The 22,755-nt window shown below is 35.9% G+C and overlaps 1 protein-coding gene across 26 annotated transcripts in view; it reads right to left on the reverse strand.

Moving 5' to 3' along the window:
* The window catches only part of AHI1 (Abelson helper integration site 1), a 227,087-nt gene that overhangs the window by 106,450 nt on the left and 97,882 nt on the right, over positions 1 to 22,755 (reverse strand). For all 26 annotated transcript variants that reach the window (XR_013416991.1, XR_013416992.1, XR_013416990.1 and 23 more), the window contains 2 exons: positions 20,310 to 20,336; positions 9,876 to 9,996 (listed from right to left, as the gene is read on the reverse strand). Coding sequence is in view for 17 of the 26 variants with exons in the window: in XM_078001209.1 (XP_077857335.1) it covers positions 9,876 to 9,996; positions 20,310 to 20,336 (148 nt within the window). In the remaining 9 variants the exon portion in view is untranslated. The remainder of the gene's footprint in view (positions 1 to 9,875; positions 9,997 to 20,309; positions 20,337 to 22,755) is intronic.

A 22,755-nucleotide genomic window follows, 5' to 3' on the forward strand; every position in this document is an offset into this window, starting at 1 on the left:
CAGTGGCACAATCTCAGCTTACTGCAACCTCTGCCTCCTGGGTTCAAGTGATTCTTATGCCTCAGCCTCGCCGAGTAGCTGGGATTACAGACACCTGCCACCGTGCCCGGCTAATTTTTGTATTTTTATTAGAAAGGGGTTTCACCATGTTGGTCAGGCTGGTCTTGAACTGATCTCAAGTGATCCGCCTGCCTTGAACTCCTGACCTCAAGTGATCCACCCGCCTCGGCCTCCCAAAGTGCTGGGGTTACAGACATGAGCCACCACACCTGGTCTTCAAGTGAGGAATAAGTTTTAATATTTAGTAGATTAAGTATAGTTAATCTACTTCAGATCATTGCATAGTTACTTAGTATAATACTGATACAGGATATTAAAATGACTCCTTATACTTCAATGTACCGATCAAATATCAATTTTAGAGAATCCAATCATAACAGTAAGAAATCCTAACAAACGAAGGATTTGTGGAAGGAGAATATAAAATAGTCATGCTAAAGGAAAAATCCATGTAATTAACAGAAAAATCCAAATATGGCAACTGTCACATCTCCAAGATTTTTGTGTTGATTGGAGGCTAGAGAAAGGGTATGAAATGAAATCAACATTAGCTTTAGGAGTAATTCTTGGTCCTCAGTAGATTAGATGGAACAGAATTCAGATGATTAAGGAAGTCTGACCACCTCCCTGACATATATAAGTTTTCATCCTGTTGTCTTCATTTTTATCATAACTCTTTTTTTTTTTCAAATTAAGCTATCTTTGCTGAATTAATGCTAGAGAAATTAAAGGTAATAGTAATAACCTACATTTGGTTGCTTATGTACTTAAAAAGTGACTTCATTGTGCTTGTTACCACATTAGATCACTGTAACAGCATTTTTGAAAAGCAGGAAATGAAGCATTAGAACCTACATTTTACATATGAAAAACTTCAGAAGCTGTTCCCCCTCCTCAACCCTAGAGTCCACAGCCCTTTTTTTTTTTTTTGAGACGGAGTCTTGCTGTCACCCAGGCTGGAGTGCAGTGGCGCGATCTCGGCTCACTGCAAGCTCCGCCTCCCGGGTTCCTGCCATTCTCCTGCCTCAGTCTCCCAAGTAGCTGGGATACAAGCGCCCGCCACCTCGCCCGGCTAGTTTTTTGTATTTTTTAGTAGAGACGGGGTTTCACCGTGTTAACCAGGATGGTCTCGATCTCCTGACCTCGTGATCCACCTGTCTCGGCCTCTCAAAGTGCTGGGATTACAGGCTTGAGCCACCATGCCCGGACACAGCCCTCCTCTTTTAAAGGGGGACTGATTCTTTTAAAACTCGATTCAGAAATCAGTGTCTTTAAATTCTTCCTTAACTTACCCCAGACACGTAAGTCTGAGTTAGGCTTTAATATATTCACAAAATTTTTTACCATTGTTATGATGTTATAGCATTTACCAATGGGAGAACACTGATCACACTGCAGTGAATAACTGTCTACTTCTAACAAAAAACTATCGACTCTTGAAGGCAGGGTCTATAATTTTTAATCTGAACAACTAGCACTAAACATATCATCTGGCCTACTGCAAGCAGTTCAGAAGTTGAATACATCAAGTGGTTTCTGACTGATAAAGGCTGAATTAGAAATTTGGTGTTAATTCCTAATCCGAAGCTCATTCCTCCACATATCAGTGCTTCTGTCAATAAACAATTGTAACAAAACATTTTTGGTAAAAAACAAACAAACAAAAAAACCAAAAGCACCCTTTCTCCCACTTTGATGTTATGTACTATATAAAAGTGTTTTTTCTTTTTCTTTTCTTTTTTTTGAGATGGAGTTTTGCTCTTGTCGCCCAGGCTGGAGTGCAACGGTGTGGTCTCGGCTCACTGCAACCTCCGCCTCCCAGGTTCAAGCAATTCTCCTCAGTCTCCTGAGTAGCTGGGATTACAGGTGCCCACCACCACACCCGGCTAATTTTTGTAATTTTAGTAGAGACGGGTTTCACCATGTTGGCCAGGCGGGTCTTGAACTCCTGACCTCAGGTGATTGGCCCACCTCCGCCTCCCAAAGTGCTGAGATTATAAGGTGTGAGCCACCCCTCCTGGCCCTTTTTCTCTCTCTATTTTTTTTTTTGAGACAGGTTCTTGCTCTATCTCAATCTCCAGGGCTCAAGTGATCCTCACATCTCAGCCTCTTGAGCAGCTGGGACTACAGGCACATGCCACTACATTTGGCTAACTATTTTGTATTTTTTGTAGACAGAGCTTCATCATGTTGCCTAAGTTGGTCTCAAACTCCTGCGCTCAAGTATCTCCTGCCTCAGCCTCCCAAAAGTGCTGGGATTACAGGCATGAGACACAGCACCTGGCTGAAAAGCATTTTCTTAAGGGAGGAAAAACTACAGGTTGCAAAATGGAATTACATGAAGTACCTCAAGATGTTCTGATGTCTCTGGGGATTATGATCTTAGAGATGGTCAAATTCTAAGAGAAACAGAGGCTAGCAAATGGAGTTCTGTTGTTACTTTTGCTCTATTTTAACATCTGTGGAATAAAGGATTGTTCCCCCACTGAACCCATGCCCTATTGATTTTGGCCAGATTACACAGATGACAGAGTACTTTGATTTTAATCATCTGAAAATCTCAATGTTATCTCATTACATGACAAAGATGGGTTAAGGATGGTACTCACATAGAAAGCTAAAGTTTGGAAAGTTAAGTGTTCTAGTGGATTATCCAAGTTTAAGATGCTTGACAACTTTCTTCTTGAAATTTACTTCATCTTAATGTCTTTTTTGGCATGCTTCTAAAAATGTTATATCCATGATTTGTCTCTTTGACATGTTCTTTTTCCTATAATCATCACTTAACAAATTTTATTAAGTCATGTCTTAAAATAAGATATCTTCCATTCTTTTGGCAACAAAACAAATTGCATAATTTCAAACTAAAAAAAAAAAAAATCAAAAAAGCCTCCCATAACCTCATAGTGTTTATTCTCCCAATATTTTATGAGTTTCAAAGTATTAAACGTATTGTGTTGATTCTGATAATTCTATGAAGTAGGAAACATGGAGACATTTATTCAAAGAGAGAAAGCGAACTACCTAACAAAACAGTTAGGAAGTGGTGGGATCCCAGGTCAGGCTCATTTCTTCTGGCTGGCTGACCCTGAGTCTAGTGCTTTTTCCACCATAATATACATGTATTGAATTCAGCAAAGTGACCGGAAAACAAATTCTTGCCATTAAAAACTGCACAATAAAAACATTTTTGATTATTTTTAGTGCCAAAAAACACATTTCAGGGCATGTGTCTATAGAAGTCAGTTAATTTTGTAGATTACCTATTAATCTACAATAGTGAATTAATGCCTTTCACCTATCTTACCACTTGAAATACTGGAATTATGGAAGTTTGAAACCAGAATTAAATCAAACATTCTTTTTCAATTAACAGTTTAAAGTTCATGAAGTAATACTAACAGAAAGCCCTGCCAATTCTGATGAGATGAGAAAGTCTTTGAAGCTCATTTTACCTTCCTTAAAATGGAAACCCCCTTTTACCATCAGCTGTGTTTATTGAGAGTCATTCTAAATACTAATTTTTGCCAAAATGTTTTTTCTTTGAAATACAAGAATCATCATGTTTCCAGCTTAGATGTAATCTACCTTCTACAATAGCTTATACAAGAATATCACAGAATCTCTGGTGAAATTATGATCCAGGATTCATTTCACATTTTAGTTGTCTAAAAAGTTTTACATTTCTCTATAAAAAGTTAAAACTTTAATATACTAAAATCTTAAAAACAATAAAAAATTTAACTGGAAAAATAACTCTCAATTTTAAGAGTTAGTCAAGGGAATATAAGTATATACTTTCAAAGACACACAAAATGAATGAAAAAATGCAGTTCTTCGAGCAGGTGCGGTGGCTCATGCCTGTAATCCCAGCACTTTGGGAGGCCAAGGTGGGCGGATCACGAGGTCAGGAGATCAAGACCATCCTGGCCAACATGGTGAAACCCTGTCTCTACTAAAAATACAAAAATTAGCTGGCTGTGCTGGTGGGTGCCTGTAATCCAAACTACTTGGGAGGCTGAGGCAGGAGAATCATTGGAATCCGGGAGGTGGAGGTTGCAGTGAACTGAGATCGTGCCAGTGCACTCCAGCCTGGGTGACAAGAGCGAGGCTTTGTGTTAAAAAGCACAAAATATGGCCCGGAGCAGTGGTTCACGCCTGTAATCCCAGCACTCTGGGAGGCCGAGGCGGGCGGATCATGAGGTCAGGAGATCAAGACCATCCTGGCTAACATGGTGAAACCCCGTCTCTACTAAAAAATACAAAAAATTAGCCAGGCGTGGTGGCGGGTGCCTGTAGTTCCAGCTACACGGGAGGCTGAGGCAGGAGAATGGTGTGAACCCGGGAGGCGGAGCTTGCAGTGAGCTCAGATTGTGCCGCCGTACTCCAGTCTGGGTGATACAGCAAGACTGTCTCAAAAAAGAAAAAAAAAACAGTCCTTCAAATATTATTCAACATGTATAAGCACAAGAGTTAGTCTGAGAGATCTCTTAACCAATACCAGTCACTGACTAACTTTATGATTTTGTTTAAATCAAATATTTTCACTGTGAAGGAAAATAGGACATGGCAAAATATTAGATTAAATGGTTGGTTATAAAGTTTAACATAGTTTTACAGGGTCTAACGGAGAACACAAATAAAATTTGGAGAAGGCAGAAGCTACTGATAGTTTTAAAAAATCATGTCATCCCTATCACCACACTATAAGTTTACAATTAATAAAGATAATATGAAGAGTGTATGAATAAAGTCATATTAATAAAATGATTCATTTTCTTTTGTTTGACTCAATTTATCTATTTAATATGAATTAAATTTAATTTAGAGCAATGCTGTGAAAATATATACAAAGTCCATAAAATGAAATATGCTGTCCTTCAAAATATACACATGCAAAGATGATACAACTACCCCATTGCCAGTAGTAACACTTCCTGCTAATTTCTCTCCCCTGCCTACCCATAACAGTGATTGATTTTTATTACTGAATAATCCACATTTTAAAACTTAGTTCTATAGCAAGCTTGTCCAACCCACGGGCCATGTAATGACTCTGAATGCGGCTCAACATAAATTCATAAACTTTCTTAAAATATTATGAGTTTTTTTTGTGTTGTTGTTGTTGTTTTTAAACTCATCGTTAGTATTAGCGTATCTTATGTGCTGCCCCAAGACAAGTCTTCTTCCAATGTGACCCCAGGAAGCCAAAAGATTGGACACCCCTGTTCTATAGCAAGGACTCTTGAGATGGTTGAGTGTAATCTGGATTCAGATAAAATAACACAGAATAAAACTTCTCTGTACAGAACCTGTTGATTTGACTGGAGACTACATACCATAATTACTGGAAATCAAATTTAAAAAAAAATCTAACAACTGACAAACAGAATTATATTTAAAGGTCAAAGAAAGATATAAGTTCATTAATCCTCAGGAAATAGGATGTCCTCCTTGACACCTCAGTCTCAAAAACCCCACCTTTTCCAAATAGTTATACTGCTTATATTATTACTTTCCAATATATCTTAGAACTCTAAAGCTTGTAAAAAAAGAAGGTAATACTCATAGCCAGAGGGCCCACTTGGCAATGTGGCAGGACAACAAATGAAGGAGTGGCTCTAGACACAGTCTCCCTGAGGGCTGTGAGCAGGAAGCCCACTTCACCTCCCTAAACATGTACCATCGTCCAGGAATAGGCAGTTAGGTATGGTGAGGATGAGAAGTACTGAGCTAGACATGACTGCCACTAGCTATGAGAATTCTAACATGTCAGCCTCTCTGATTCTCAGTTTCACTGTACAGAAATTGAGTAATAGAAGTTTTAAGGTCGCAGAAGCTCTAAAATGATTTCACTCCCCATAATTTTCATGTTTACTCTACTTTTCAGAGAGTTTTGTTGATGATCAAATAAGGATATATATAAGAAAGCACTTTATATATTTTCATACAAATGCAAGTTGCTGTCATTGTTTTATATTGTTTTTATCTTTATTACACTAGAAAAGTATGGAAACAGTTTTGATATACAATATAAGATGCTTACTACATGGTGAGGCATTCAGATGGGCTATGCCCTAAAATTTAACAAAAATGTTAAAATTATATTTTTTCTTATAAAAATTACTCAGGGAAGATGCTATAGTTTTAATTTTTATAGGATTATCTGATTTGTTAAGAACTTAGACTAATAGCTTAATGAACAGTTCTTAAAATAAGCATCTCATAGGAATTGTATCCAGCTTTTCTGGATACAAGTAACCTATTCCTCATACAGATGCCAGCTGTATTCAAAGAAAAAAAAACATTTTAGAATCCCTTTCATATTCATTCCTTAGATAATTCTTTTACCTAGAGCAGCAGTCCCCAACCTTTTTGGCACCAGGGACCAGGTTCATGGAAGATCATTTTTCCATGGACTGGGGGCAGGGGATGAGGAAAGGTGAATGGTTTTGGGATAAAACTATTCCACCTCAGATCAGGCATTAGATTCTCATAAGGAGCTCACAACCTAGATCCCTACATGCGCAGTTCATAATAGAAGCTAATGATGTCGCTGATCTGACAGGAGGCAGAGTTCATGCAGTAATGCTCCCAGCTCCACCACTCACCTCCTGCTGTGCACCTGGGGGTGTGTGTAGGGGGTTGGGACCCCTGATCTAGAGAATAAAATGTGAATTCCTCAGTGCGGTATGATTTGACCCAATCTACCTCTGCAAACTTAGTTCACCTTAAACACATTCATCTCACCTTTTCCAGTTAAACCAAGGCTCAAACCACTCCCTAGCCATACCAAGCTCTCTTCTAAGTACTGTTAAAGAAAAAAATTATTCAATGATACTTGTTAAAGCACAGTAAGAAAGACTTTATTCAGGGCTACTGCAGTAGGTACAGGGACTACTGCAATGGGATTTTGTAGCTGGGGAGAAAGATTGGCTGAACTCCAAATACAGCATGGGCAAGTGGGAAAGGGAAGTGGAGAGAAAAGGAGTAATCATGAATGGCTCCTAGTTATCCCTAAACAACTGTGTGAATGGTGCTGTGTACTGGGATTAGGAAGACTTGGTAGTAGGGGAAGTGGAGGTGGAAGGAAGGGTTTTTGGGGCAAAAAAACCAAGAGCTCTATTTGAACATATAAAGTTTGAGAATGTTTTAGCTCTCCTATCCCTCTTTATTCTGGTGATACTTTGTTTACACTGTGATTTCAGAATCTGTCACATTCTGACTTAATTTGGTGCATACTTACTTGTCTCCCTAGCCAGACTAGAGGTTCCTGAAGGCAGAGACTGTAACATTTACTCCACATGCTAAATAGAGGGCCTTAAACAAAGTGGTCACTTAAAATGATTTTAGAATGAATAAATGAAGTATTCTAGAAATTGTGAGGAATACAAACCAAAGAGAGAAATGCTTACTTTTCTAGTAGTCTCCATTACCTAGAACTCATCTTGCATGAGATCAATAAAAGTTACAACGGAACATAAACCCACTTCAGAGTCTAGCACTGCAGCATGTAAACCCACTTACATATATATAAAATCAACCCTTACTCTTACGTCTCCTAGCATGAGCGCTACTGGGCTCATACTTACTAGCTCTGTGTAAATAGTTTTCTTTTATACCGTCCAAAGGCAAACATTGACAGATGTGACTTGCATATTTCAGACAGGTTTTCAGTGAGATTTTTATTTTTAAACATTCTATTTACATGATTTGTTTTTGTAGTTATGTATTTCAGATTCTAATAGATTATTTTTACTATCAACACTTAATTATTTAATCACTTTACAAACTGATTTGAACAATGAATAGAATCACAGAATTTTTAAGACAGAAACTCACCAAAGCCAGAGAGCCCTCACTTATTTGGAGGGATGAGAAAACTCTGGCCTGAAGAAACTGCTCAAGACTCCACATTTGGAAATAGAGTTAGATCCGAACACCAGCTCACCTGGTTCCTAAGGCAGGATTTTTTTTCATAAACACTGGCTTCTTAATAAAAGAGATTAATTTGGCCATTTTGAGATTGACCACATATTATGCTTTTGTAACTTTTCTGTTCAGTGATATCTCAATGACATTTCTAAGAAAGCTATGCCTTAAAATGCGGTTAGGCATATTAGTAACCAAAATGGCTTAATCGTCATGCTTCTGAGATAGTATGTGCAAGGATATAAATATACCTTTTATGGTCTACATGGCCATGGAAACTGAAGTGAAATGGAGCCAATCCTATGTATAATCATGAAGTTTGAAAGGCTTGCCTTTATCATATAAATGATGATAAAAATTTATTTTTTCATTTATAAAAAATGAAAAAAAGTTTTTGTATTTATTATCTATACCTTGCTGGCAGACAGACATAAGATACTGCTTAAATGAATTTTAAACAATATATTAACTCAATCAGATATTTACCTTCTAAGCTTTTAATCCTGAATTGTGGAATGAAAAGTTTGTTCCCAGAGAGTTGGTAGGGACAGAGTGGTGGAGAGAGCTTCCCTCCCTCCTAGTTATAAAAATGACAAGGTCTGAAGCCAAGCCAAGTATCGATTTAGGGTGAAGAACAATCTAAAGAGGTAGTACATGATGCAGCTCCACTGGAAATAACAACGGCCAACACTATCACTTTAGTTTCTGGCAGATATCTGGAACGCTACAAATTAAACATTTCTAAGGTTTGAGATAATTGTTACTAATTATTATAGTGACTTGAAATTAGATTTCAAAGTAGTTCAAAGTTAGCTTACACATATTCGTCATGTTTACAATATAAATATGTTATATTCATATAGTACCTTATGCTTACAGTGTTTTCATATGTGTAATCTCATTTAAACTTCAACAATACATAATGTGAATATCATTCTCAGTTTTCAAATGAAGAGCCTAAGGTTTGCAGGTAATAAGGGTTATAAAAGGCACAGCCGGGGTTGAGCATAAGAGTTGTGAATCCAAGTATTTTCTCACTATAATATGTAACCTACACAGCAATATTAAAATAACTTGTATATGTAAGTTCCTAATACTTTCAAGGTAACAAAGTGGTACATATTGTCCTCAAATTTCTAAGTAAATTATGTTGATCTTCTCATACTCAAATTTTTTTCATATAATTTTTGTAAAAGATAATTGTTTTGTTATTTTCAGCTTTCTTACCTTTCTAAAAATTCAGCAGTAGAAAAAATACTGTCAAAAACATACAGCTAATGAAAAGAAAAAGTCACCTTTCAATACCACAAACAAACATTTCTCACTTAGATGTTTTTCCTTTGATATCCTTTAAAAACCTTATTGAAACTCATTTAAAATATTAGTCAAAACAATTGTATAGTTCACTTCAGTGATTCAGTATAGTTTTCTAACAAGCTTTTTTGCATATTTTGTTAATTTGCCATTTAATGGGATGTGACATCGCTACAGGTTACATCCTATTTCTGCCAAAATGTACTTTACCTTGGCTTTCCTTGAAATGAATTATAACATGGGATTATCCATCTATGATGAGTTCTTTAACTGGGAAACTGAATCAGACTTAACATCATACAGGTTTAAAACTCACGTGTTTTGCTGGTTTTAAATTATTATCTGTTAACAGCACATAGGTTCAGTGTATCTACCGTTACCAAATTCAAACTTACTTTTGAAATAACCTTGGTGCTTTTAAGGTCAAAAAAGATGCTAGAATAGAATTTGTCGAGTGTGAAAACCGACCATTATGAGCTTTATTTCTAAAGAAATAAGTGATATTCATCAACAAAACGAGCATCTATCTGAACATTTAAAAGAACTGTCAAAGTAAGAAAGGGGCTCACCGGTCTGAGTGAAACCAAACTGATGTAGAATCTCTTGAGCGGTCAGCATGTTTGACTGCTTTAACTTAGACTGTTGTGAGGAGACTGCTGGTGGTGAAGTAAATGAGAGATCTTTGTTGACCTGTATTAGGAAAACAAATCAGAAACTACAGTGTAATTTCCTGGATTACTGATGCAAAAACTTGATGAGAAATATTTGCTTATTATACAAACCAGGACACATGATAGGTCAAAAGGAGTGGTAATCATGTACATGGTTAGTTTGTAAAGTTTACAAAAGAGAATCATTTTCATCAAGGAAAAAATATAATAGCAAGTAGAACATAGCTATATGAAAATAAATCAGCCTTACTAAAGTGTACCATGGAACTAACATTATTAATAACTTAGAGTGGTCTTATGCATTTCTTACGCAAAGAAATGCAAGAAATAAAAATGACTCCTTGACTGGTTCAATTAAGGAAGAGTAAAAATGTTTCACATTCACATTTCTCTAGCATTTTAGTGAAATAGCAGGTACTTCCTTTTCAGAGATACACAGAAAACACCTGTACTACTCATGTTTATATACATCATGGTGACACAGATAACACAGCTGTAACCTAACTTGCCATGTGAAATAGTTTCCATTGCATCAAAACATCTTACTCTTACTGTTTAAACATATCATTAAAATAACAAGGAAAATTTCTGTATGTAAATACAATGTTCTATAACATACAAAACCTAGTATGATTATCTGAATGCACACTACCAGCCTCACAGAAACGAAATGCATAATAAACACAACATATTAACTATAGCTCTTGTAGGAAAAGAAACAGTTCACTGAAAAAGCTTGAAATGTTTATAAGTAAATTCATCTTGTAAATCAGAATTCATTTCAGAAAAAAAATCTATCTTTTTTTCATTATTAACGAATCAATCATTTTATCTTTTTCATTACTTTCAAAAAGCACAATAAAATGTGATCTATTTTGGAGAAACTGACAGTCTGATTTCTAATTCACTTCAAAAGTGTAATCTGTAAATTAACAAAATGATAATTTATGGCATACAAACATTACTATATTAAAAGAGCCCCTTTCACATTTTTTTTGTTTAAATAATGAAAACCATACAGAGAAGTTCTACTGTGCAAGTATTTAAAATTTTCCTTTTGATGTTCTGTATAAGACAATACTGGGCTCTGGTTACATGCCCTTTATCTGATTCATTATTTACATGTTTGTAAATTTTTTTTTCTATTTTCTGCTTTTAAACAGTGATAATAAACAGTATATCTTGGTTTAGAGCAAAGAGTTAGCAAATTCGGTGAAAAAGTCAATTAAGACCATATGTTAATATAGTTCTCAGTAACTAAACTACTATGTCATCTCATTAAAAAAAAAAGTATTTTCCAAAGTAGTTGGAGGGGCCAAATACCCCATCCGTCCTAAAATATCACCCAGCTTTAAAAATTCTATCAAAATCCATTAAATACAGATCAAAATTGACCAGTGATAGTGATACAATACCAAAAACAAAAACTCATTTAATATCTTTGAGCTTCACTTTCCATCTTTAAATGGAGATAAGAAAAATAATATCTATACTTCAACGGGAATGTGCCAGTAAAGCAATAATGATGAACTGGTATCATAAAGTGCTATTTGTATGTTAACCATAAAGCACTAATGAACATTGAATAAGAAATAGATTAAATAGAATATATTGGCAAGGGCAAACCATAAAGTAGTATACAAACAAGGGGTAATATCAGTTATTATTAACATCACTAGAAGTAAGGGTAATTAGGTATTTATGATGATGTGGCCAATTTTTCAGAGTTGTGTGCTTTCAAATGGAAAAGAACATATTTATCACTTAACTATCTCATTCACTTCCTTTTGGAATCACTTCTCAGTTTTACTTCTTGAAAATTTTTATCTTAAATATCAAGTAATGCATTTAAAAATCTGGTGCAAACAAACATGTGTATGCTGGGGAAATGAAGATGTATCTATATACACACACGTCTTTGCACACACATACACACACCTACATATATCCATATATATATAGATACACACACACATACAATAGCCATTTATAGTCTTCCTCTTCATAAATTTGTGTTAAAAACAAAAAATACCAGGAAAGCTAAAATAGGATACTCAAATGCCTCTGTTCAAACAGAAAGACTTGCTATTCTTTCAAAACAAAATGCTGTTTTTTTTTAAACCTACAACCTATAATTATATGTTCTTCCTAAACATTTTTATAATTCTGATCTTTCTTGACATATTTTTTTACAGACTATTCAAATGTCCATAAAATTGATGAGAGTAGCAACTTAACAGAACAGATGATTTCTAGGGTTTGGGGTAACTGTTAATTATTATTGTTATTTTAGCACTTTGTTTTGAAATTAGAACTCAAACCAAGGCCGGGCACGGTGGCTCAAGCCTGTAATCCCAGCACTTTGGGAGGCCGAGACGGGCGGATCACGAGGTCAGAAGATCGAGACTATCCTGGCTAACACAGTGAAACCCTGTCTCTACTAAAAAAAAAAAAAAAATGCAAAAAACTAGCCGGGCGAGGTGGCGGGCGCCTGTAGTCCCAGCTACTCGGGAGGCTGAGGCAGGAGAATGGCGGGAACCTGGGAGGCAGAGCTTGCAGTGAGCTGAGATCTGGCCACTGCACTCCAGCCTGGGCGACAGAGCGAGACTCAATCTCAAAAAAAAAAAAGAGATTAGAACTCAAACCATTTTCAAAGCTAGCTTGTACATATTTATTACTTCATTTAGAGGAAGAAAAATAATAATAACCATTAAATAGAGTGAAGCAATATCTATTTTTGAAATATGTGCTGTGGAAAAGAATTGCTTAATAATTTTACAACAACAGAAAGGTTGGTTAAGATAGTATACCCTACACCAATCTACCCTCTTTTCACAACACACTTTTCTGTTTGCTTCATGCAAAAACCACAGTCTGCCAAAGTCAGTTTAAAACTAAAAGCATAAAAATTTAATGAAATTCATAATAAAGAAAAAAATCACCTGGAACTTCTGCCAAGTTAATCATAAAACTGTTTTGCCTACTCTTTTAGGGTATAAACAGACAAGCAAAACATGCAAATACCAATTCTCTAGAAGGCGGGAGGGGGGGTTAATTTTCATGTTAAAAAGCTTGCTGCTCTGAACATAAAATTGAATGCACAATATTAAGCAAGCTGACAATTAGTTTCACTTTTAGTGATTAGTTAAAATTTAAAACCTTTGGGAGATACATAGTACTCATTTCCATATATACTTACAGATCTAATTTTTAAGCTAATTTTAGATAACATGCTACATTCACCTGAAGAATTGTTTATGAAGTTTCAAGCTGTGATGATACCTCAAGTTGGTTTTAAATTATAATAGAAAGAATGTTAATGCCATCTGTATACTTAAAAGTTCACAAGTTCATCTCTCTCTCCCAGACAGCTGTCATATTTTTCCACTAATCTGAATAATAATGTAGATAATATTTTAATCTGATGGCAGTTCTAGTGGCATTAGAAAAAAGAAACCAATAATATCCAGGAAGCTTTTTTTTTTTTTGCAAATCATTTATCTGTTGTAAAAATTAAAATACCAGTATCAAAGAAAAAGTTAAACAGAAAACTTGAGCCAAAGTAAGGTTCAAGATATTTGAAGTCAGGTATGTTTTACATTCTTATAAATTTTAAGAGTAGCTTATGCTCTTGTGATTTCTAGCTTAGTGAAGTCTAAGCAATGAGTAGCCTACAGTATTATAAAGAGCAATTCAAATATGACCTCTCAGTCCTCAGCTGTTTTCTTTATAAGCCAGGACAGAGAAATGAGGGATTTGGAAGAAAACACTGTAACTGTTAAGAAAAATTTCTACAGCAATAAGATACCAGAAAAATCTTACTCCCAAATCACTTCATTACTACTACATTAGCTAAAACCAGTATTCAAATTTGAATCAGTCACTATAAAGTTTTGGCTATATTTAATTAAGATTTCTGAGCCTCTGATAGGTACCAAGGACTGGTGGTTCATAGATCACTAATATGACACCTTCATGTCAATTTCAAAATTAAGATCTAGTCCTGGCTCAAACCAATTATCCAGCAATATTCCTTAGGGTAAAGCAATTTACCTCAGTGCATCTTGGTTTTCTCAAAACCTTTACCTCCTTTTCTCTCTTAGTTCACAGCCTCGCTTCACAGAGAAAATTTGGTCTTGAACCCCTGACTTCTCATTTCCAAACTTATGAAAGAACGGACCTCTCGCACCTATCCTTGTCTTTACTTCTAGGGATAGAGGAAGAGGAGCATTATGTTCAAGATTCATCCCTCAGTCCCCTTAGGGATATCCTTAAGGCTCTTCCAAATTCTACTTTCAGGCCAGGCCCAATGACTCATGCCTATAATCCCAGCAATTTGGGAGGCTGAGGCAGGAGGATCACTTGAGTCCAAGACCAGCCTGGGCAATACAGTGAGACCTCATCTCTACAAAACAATTAAAAATTAGCTGGGCGTGGCAGTGTACACCTGTGGTCTCAGCTACCCAGGAGGATGAGGCAGGAGAACTGCTTAAGCCCAGAAGGTCGAGGCTGCATTGAGCCGTGATGACGCCACTGCACTCAGCTTGGGTGACAGGGTAGATCCTGCTGCAAAACAAAAAACAATTTCTACTTTCAAATTCCTGCTGGCTATTTCCCCGCAGCCTAGAAGCATAGACCCTTCTATTTTAGCACAAAAACAAAGAGTAAACAAACCAACTAAAACTCGCCCTCTGATTCCATGACTTCCTTAAAAGCTAAACTCCTTGAAAAACAGCATACAACTGCTATCCAAATATCTGAATCCTTCAGTCTTCAACCGGGTACAACAAACCTTGTCTCCCTGATAAAACAGAATCTGGACTTATGGTAACCCTGGACTTCAAATGATCAAATTCAGCAGATTGACTTAGGCCTCTATCCTTCTATCTTTGTTTCTGGGGAGCCACCTTCTCCTGGTTATCCTGCAGTGTCCAGCCATTCCTCATCAGTGCTATTTGTTAGATCCGCTGAGCTCGTCCTCTTCCTTCATATCACATAATTACACTGGGCAGAAACATCTGTTTCCATCAATTCATCTGCTTTCTAATGTTGATGTTTCCTAAATCTAAAACACATCTCCTGATCGTTAAGTTCAGAACTAAACTAAACTTTGCCCCACTGTTTACTTTCTTAGGGAAAGCCATCATTCTCCTCCTACTTGCCAAGGCCAGAAGGCTGGGACTCGTACTAGATTGCTCACCACGCTCCACATACAGATTAGTATAGTTTGTACCACTCCTCCAGCTAAGCCAGTCTTCCAAATAGTGCCAAAATAATAAATCTTTTTTTAAAAACTTTTCTTTTAGGTTCAAGGGTGCATGTAAAGCTTTGTTACATAGGTAAGTTCATGTTACAGGGACTTGTTTCATTGATTATTTCATCACACAGGTATTAAGTCCAGTACCTTATGGTTATCTTTTCTGCTCCTCTCTCTCCTTCCACCCTTCGCCCTCAAGTAGACCTCAGTGTCTGTTGTTTCCTTTTTGTGTTCATAAGCTCTCATCTAAATTTGCAGTTATCCAGTTTTAGAACACCACGAAAAAATAATTACTTATTTTAAAATTATTTAAAAAAAAAACTTTCCAAACAATTGAAAAACACTATTCTACTCAAATCTCAAAAATATCCAAATATATTTTTTTAACAGAAGAATTAAAAAATTATGTTCTCTGGATTCTCTATTGTTGAACCTTTAAAAAAATGTTTTCAGTGAATAATATGTTCCGAGGTGGATTCGACTACAGTATACATTACCACTTTACCTTTACAGCATTCTTCCACTAAATATAACTCAATAAACTTCAACTTGGCTGAATTTATATTCATCTAGGGTAGGTGATTTAATACTTCAAAAAAAAAAAAAAAAAAAGATGGAGCTTCCTGGCTTCAAGAAGCTTACAGACGTGTGTGGAGGGACAGATATATAAAGATTAGAAGCGAAAGCAGTATTATATAAAATTTAAAGAGACAGAAAAAGAGAGTGTGTGTTATTCCTCCTTGAGGTAATTTATAATCTAATGCCAAAAAGAAAAAAATTAAGCTGAAAGCTGAGTCATGCAAGAAGTTCCTTTTCTTTTTGTTCATAAGCAGATAGCTACAGATAAAAGGTTAATTATCTCCACAGGTAGCTTCCATGTTCACCTTATCTTTTGAAAAGTGTCGATTTACTGAGTGTAAGATGAATACATAATTGACTATCCCCCAACCTGTGCCTTTTCTCTTGCAACTTGTGGATTCAGCAATGTGACCATACCCTTCTTTTCTCCTCCAGTCTGTTTTTTTCCCTTTAAATACCGAAGCCCCCAAAATCATCTTTGGAGAAAGGCAGACCACAGATTGTGTCTGTGATTCGTGTTTTTTCTTCTGGGTCTCGTCCTTAACCTCAGCAAAATAAACTTCTAAACTGATTGAGACCTGTCACAGAAACTTTTTGGTTTACAATTGTTTCCCCTTGCTTGCTCACTACACTACTTAAGCAAAGTGGTCTTCTTTCTGCTCCTTGAGCATGCTAGTTTTCTTCCTAGATGAGGATTTTTGCAGCACATGCCTAGCTCCTTGTCAAGTGTTTCAGCAAGGCCTTCCATGATCATCCTCTTGAGAGCAGCTTCCCCTCCCACTCATTCTTTGTTCCATGAACCTACGTTATTTTCTTCACATCACTTATTATCTGAAATTACCTTATTTGTCTCCTTTTAAGATTATGTGTCTCTCTATAATAAAAGGTTCTTGTTCACTATTATATTCCAAGCACTTTGAAAAATACTTGGTAGGTACTCAATAAATACTTGCTTAAGGAATGCTAATGGAAAAAACAAATGCGCCTTCAACAATATAAAAATACTGTAGACAGGAAAAAACTTATGTAACGGACACACGGTGAAAATTTATTATCCTAGATCTAATAGATGAGAAACTGCATAAATATACTCTGTTGCTAAGATTAAAGGCTTCTGACAAGGGTGCCAACACCAGTCAAAGGGCAAAGCACTCTTTTCAATAAGTAGTGCTGAGACAACTGGATAGCCTCATGCAATAGAATGAAAGTGGACCTGTCCATCATACCATATACAAAAATCAATGCAAAATAATCACAGACCTGAATGTAAGATTCAAAACTATAAAAATCTTAAGAAGAAAACATAGGAGTAAATCTTTGTGACACAAGGCTAGAAAATGGTTTTTTATACAACACAAAGTACAAGTGACAAAAGAAACAATAAACTGAACCTCATAAAAAAACCTTTTTGTTTCAAAAGACGCCATCAAGAAAGTGAAAAGACAATCCACAAAATGGGATAATATATTTGCAAATCATCTAGCTCATAAGACACTTGTATCTAGAATATATAAAGAACTCAAAAGTAAACAATAAAAAGACAAAAAAGTCCCAATTTCAAAACCAGGTGAAATATTTAAAGACATTTCTCCAGAAAAAAAGTACAAATGGCACATAAAAAATGCTCAACATCATTAGTCATAAAGAAAACGCAAATCAAAATCACTGTGATATAACCACTTTTCACCCACTAGGATGGCTATAAAGAAGAGAATACAGGTGTTGGTGAGGATGAGAAGAAACTGGAACCTCATTCGTACACTGCTGGTGGAATTCAAAAATGGTTCACATGCTCTGGAAAACGTTTTGGGAGTTCTTTAAAGCGTCAAACATAGTTACCATATATCCCAACAGTTCCACTCCTAGATAAATATCCCATAGAAATGAGGTATATCCACACCAAAACTTATACACGCAATGTTCGTAGGAGTATTATCTTAATAGCTAAAAAGCAGAAACAACCTAAATGTTCATAAACTGATCAAATATAACAATACATAACCTACTCATACAATGAAATCTTATTTGGCAATAAAAAGTAGTGCAGCTGACCCTTGAACAACATGGGTTTGAACTGTGCAGGTCCACTTCTAGGTGGATTTTTTCAGTAAGTTACACCAAGTGTGCCTGCCTCTCCTGCCTCCCCTCCCCACTTCTCCACCTCTTCTGCCTCTGCTCCCAGTGAAATAGCAAGACGAACCCTCCTTTCCCTCCGCAGGCTCTTCAGTGTGAAGACAAAGGAACACCTCTATGATGATTCACTTTGCTTAATCAATAGTAAATGTATTTCCTCTTCCTTTTAATTTTCTTAATAACATTTTCTGTTCTCTGGCTTAAGAATACAGTATATAATACACATAACACATAAAATATGTGTTAATGAACTGTTTACATTACCAGTAAGGCTTCCAGTCAACAGCAGGCTATGAGTACTTATTTTTTGGGGGAGTCAAAAGTTATACACTAATTTTTGACTGCACAGGGGGTTGGTCCCCCTAACCCCTGAGTTGTTCACTGATACATGTTACAAATAGAGGAATCCTGAAAACATTATTTTGAGTAAAAGAAGTCAGTTATAAATGACTACATATCATCTGACTCCATTTATATGAAATGTCCAGATTAGCCAAATCTATAAAGTGTGTTAATGGATGCCAGGAATTTGGGGTATGTTCCAAGAGTTTGTATTTGGAGTCTATATGGGTAGGAATTGGGAATGAATGCTAAGAGATATGAGACTTCATTCAGGAGTGACGAAAAACTCTAAAATCAGATAGCAGGGATGGTTGCAAAACTTTGTGAATATGGTAAAAACCAGTGAACTATATATTTTAAAACGGTGAACATTACAGTATGTAAATTACAGCTCAATAAAACTATTATAAAAAAGAATAACTGAAGATACTAGTAAGGTTAATTTTTCCAGACACTGATTCATTTCCAAATTAATCATTTTTTCAATGAGTATTTATTCTACCTTTATTAAATACTAGGGATATGAAGACGAATGGCATGACCCTTCACCCTTGGGGAGTTTCCAGATTAGTAGAGGCTGTTCTCCATGAAGACTTGCTCAATCTGTGCAGGACATTTTATTCTTTGGACATTCAGACAGCATTCCAAAAGAAGAGTATGCAGTACATTTGTTAAATAAAGATAAATAGCTTTGAATTGCTAGTCAGAAAATAAATTGTATTTTTGCCTCCAATTTTATATACAATGCATACTTCAGAAGGTTTAGTAATCTTGGAGCTACAATCATTACACCAATCATTGCTATCAGGAACGTTTCCTGAACATCTGCAGCCCAAGTCAGAATATAGCTTGTTCTCTTTTTCCCCCTCGTCTTCCTTCCCCTCATCTATATTCCATATCCTGTTGACTTGTGATAATTAGGTATAAAAGTGATGGGTTCTGTCACTGATGCTGGACAGCTCAGTGATGGGGTAAGTCTTGTATTTTCTGACACGTTCTTCCCTCCCTAAGATGCCCCATGAGGAAAGAGACAATAGCCTATTGCATTCCAAGTGCCTACTACCAAATGGTAGTAGGTGCCCACGGAATAAAAAAAAATTTCCATTGCACTGACATTATATGAAACAGTCTCTAAATATACTAACACCATTCTAATTCTTTCATTCTGGATGTTTTACCTTTTCTTTGTGATATATAATTATATTTGTTAAATGAATAGATGTCTAATTACTCAACTGAATTTTGGGAGTGGACAGAAGAAGAGGCAGGGATGAACACATGTTGCCATTCCAACTCCTTAATTTATTTTCCCAACACCTAAGTTAAAAGTTATACATAAAATACCCTTGCTTGTAAAAGGAGGACAGCTGCTATGTTGAAAGCATCTAAGATACAATCTAGTTGAAACTGTTTACTAATCGAGTCTTTTTGTACACTACTATTTTTAGACTAACTTGGGACCTTGGGCAAATCACTCAACCTGAATAAACCTCAGTTTCCTCCTTTCTAAAATTGGAATAACAATTATATCTAATCCATCTCTCAGGATTATTATACAGTATAGTTAAATGAGAAAAGAAACGTGAAAGACTTATAAATGAAAAAGAGCATTATCAGTACAATAAATCATTTATGTACACCTTACATGCATTTCAATGCTTATACACTTTACTCAGCATATACCTACTGGAACTATATTGACTGGTGTCTTATACAAATTAAACATCATATAAAATTTTTCTCAGAAAATGGCATGACCTTGTTGATCCCTTACTGAAAGTATCTCAATCACTTAGTATTCTTAAATCTTTAAAAATGTGAAGCTACTTGCTAAATGATCACCCTTACTGAATTATCAGGTTCCAGCATTGTAATTCTTTGATAAACCTGAGCTCCAATAACGAAAGTACACATCAGATTAACTTTTATAAAGGTTCCAAACTCTATGAATGGTGCATTCCAGTTCTTTGGAGCATCACTATACCTTTAAAGTTATGTTCTTGGTAATAAAAACTACTTACTTTTGCAGCACAGGATCGTATCACCTCCTAAAAGAAATACAATAAAATAAGGAAGTATTCATAATTTCACTAAATAAAGTATTGACTGTTTTCAAAACACTCAGATGTTAATCTTCTAATAACCTAAATCAGCATTTGGAAGTTTCTTTATCCATTATCCTGCCATTGTCTCTGTTTCCAATAAAAGAGACTTAATGACATGTTCAAGGTAAATCTAACTTGCCCAAACAAATGGCACTGTGAAACTCCTGAGGGCTCACAGGTTATCTGTCTCAAGAAAAACTTGCTCTTCAATCTAAAGAATAATAAAATTCTATACTAGAACACTAACAGGTGTAAAAGACACATGGTGAGTTAACTGCAATATATAATTATCTCTATAAATAATAATAGCCATAAATATCATTCCCATATTATTTGTATCAGATGAAATCTAATATTAAATAGTAAACACTACTAAATGATAAAATATATGACTAGTATTGAAGGAGCTACAGAAAGGAACTGTACAATTCATGGTACGAGGGCTAAGAAAAGATCATTTTGAAAGAGAAACTAGTAAAAGTCGACGTATTATGGACAATTTGAAAATTTGCTGCTAAGGAGACACTAAAAATACTCAAGTCCAGCCGGGTGTGGTGGCTCCCGCCTTGTAATCCCAGCACTTTGGGAGGCCGAGGCAGGAGGATCACGAGGTCAAGAGACCGGGACCATCCTGGGCCAATGTGGTGAAACCCTGACTCTACTAAAAATACAAAAATTAGCTGTGCGTGGTGGCACGCACCTGTAGTCCCAGCTACTGAGGCAGAAGAATCGCTTGAACCCGGGAGGTGGAGGATGTAGTGAGCCAAGATTGCGCCACTGCACTCCAGCCTGGGTGTCAGCATGAGATTCCGTCTCAAAAAAAAAAAAAAAAAAACTCAGGTCCAATTAGGTGTTAGCCAGCATGTATCATCAGCCTAGTACAGAGCTAGTGAAAAATGGTCATAATCAACACGGAGTTTAGGAAAAAAGAGAACTGAAAAAAAATAGATAATTCTCAGTTATTGGGAGCATTACCACTTAGTCATAATATAAATCATTTAATTATTTATCAGCATGCTTGACTGCATGTTGCTGCCACAGCAATACCTAAAAGCATTCTGCAACCTAGGTAAGACCTCACAGGTGGACTGTACCTTGAGAACCTCAGTGTATCACATTCTAAGTTTTTAGATCCAGAAATTTGATTTTATCAGTGCATCCACAGTTGCTCAAAATCTGGAATATCTATTAATTTTTTTATCTAGAAATTTCTGAGAGCCAGATACTGTGTCTAAAGCATATCAGTAATTCAGTCACTAAAAGGAGACAGTTCAACTGACTGTGGACATGGGAGTCCAACTACCTGGGCTGAATCCCAGCTACAGTGCTTACTACTTGTGTGATCCTGGTTATGTGGCTTGATCTCTGCAAGCCTCAAATTCCTCTTCTGGAAAATGGGAATAATACTCATCCCCATAGGACGGTTTGAGAATTAAACACAATAAAATGTAAAGCATTTAGCACAGTGCCAGAAATATATCAATTATTACTAGTAATTAAACAGATGTTAGTTATCATTAATCAATATATAAGGTGGTATCTCCTGTGGGGTAGAGAAAATTAATCTTCTGTCAAAATTGGCATGAAACATTTTCAAACCATTCAATCCATACTCCTATGGCTCTACTTAGCAATCAACTCTGTGATCATTAGCCTGGGCTTCAGGTTAAATTTAGATAGGAAGAGATCTTGAGTGTTCAGGCTGCCAGAATGGTCTACCTTTTATTATATTATAAGGTGTATTTTCATGGATTCTCACTTATTAATCAACTTTTTGTAGGATTGATTAATCTTAATAGATACTTCAGATTCTGAGCAATACTGGATGTACTGATAAAATCAAATTTCTGGATCTGAAAACTTAGAACGAGATTTACCAGTGCTCTCGAGATACTGTCCACCCGTGAAGTCTTACCTGGGTTGCAGAATCCTGCTAGGTATTGCTGGGGCAGCAAAATGCAGTCAAGTATGCTAATTATGAAATAATTAAGTGATTTATATTATGACTAAATGGTAATGCTCCCAATAACTGAAAATTATCTATTTTTTGTATCTTTTACTCATTAATGCCTAAACAACTATTATATATCTGCTGAACTGAATTTATTATGCAATTCACTCACACATACCCCCCAAAAATTACACCCTAATACTGTACCATAATTTATTAGAAAAACATTTCTATTGTAATAACAAATAAATAAAAAAAGGAATTTGAGTTCTACTGAAATTGCAAAAAACAAGAGAAAAGGCATAATGACAAAAGGTGGGAATTCAGTCAACCTAAATGTTTGCAAAATATAGAATGAGGCTGCCATGGGAATAAAGACGACATTTTGTTTGTATTCTCATACATACTATG

This window comes from Macaca mulatta, chromosome 4 (genome assembly GCF_049350105.2).
Source record: "Macaca mulatta isolate MMU2019108-1 chromosome 4, T2T-MMU8v2.0, whole genome shotgun sequence".
Classification (NCBI taxonomy): domain Eukaryota; kingdom Metazoa; phylum Chordata; class Mammalia; order Primates; family Cercopithecidae; genus Macaca; species Macaca mulatta.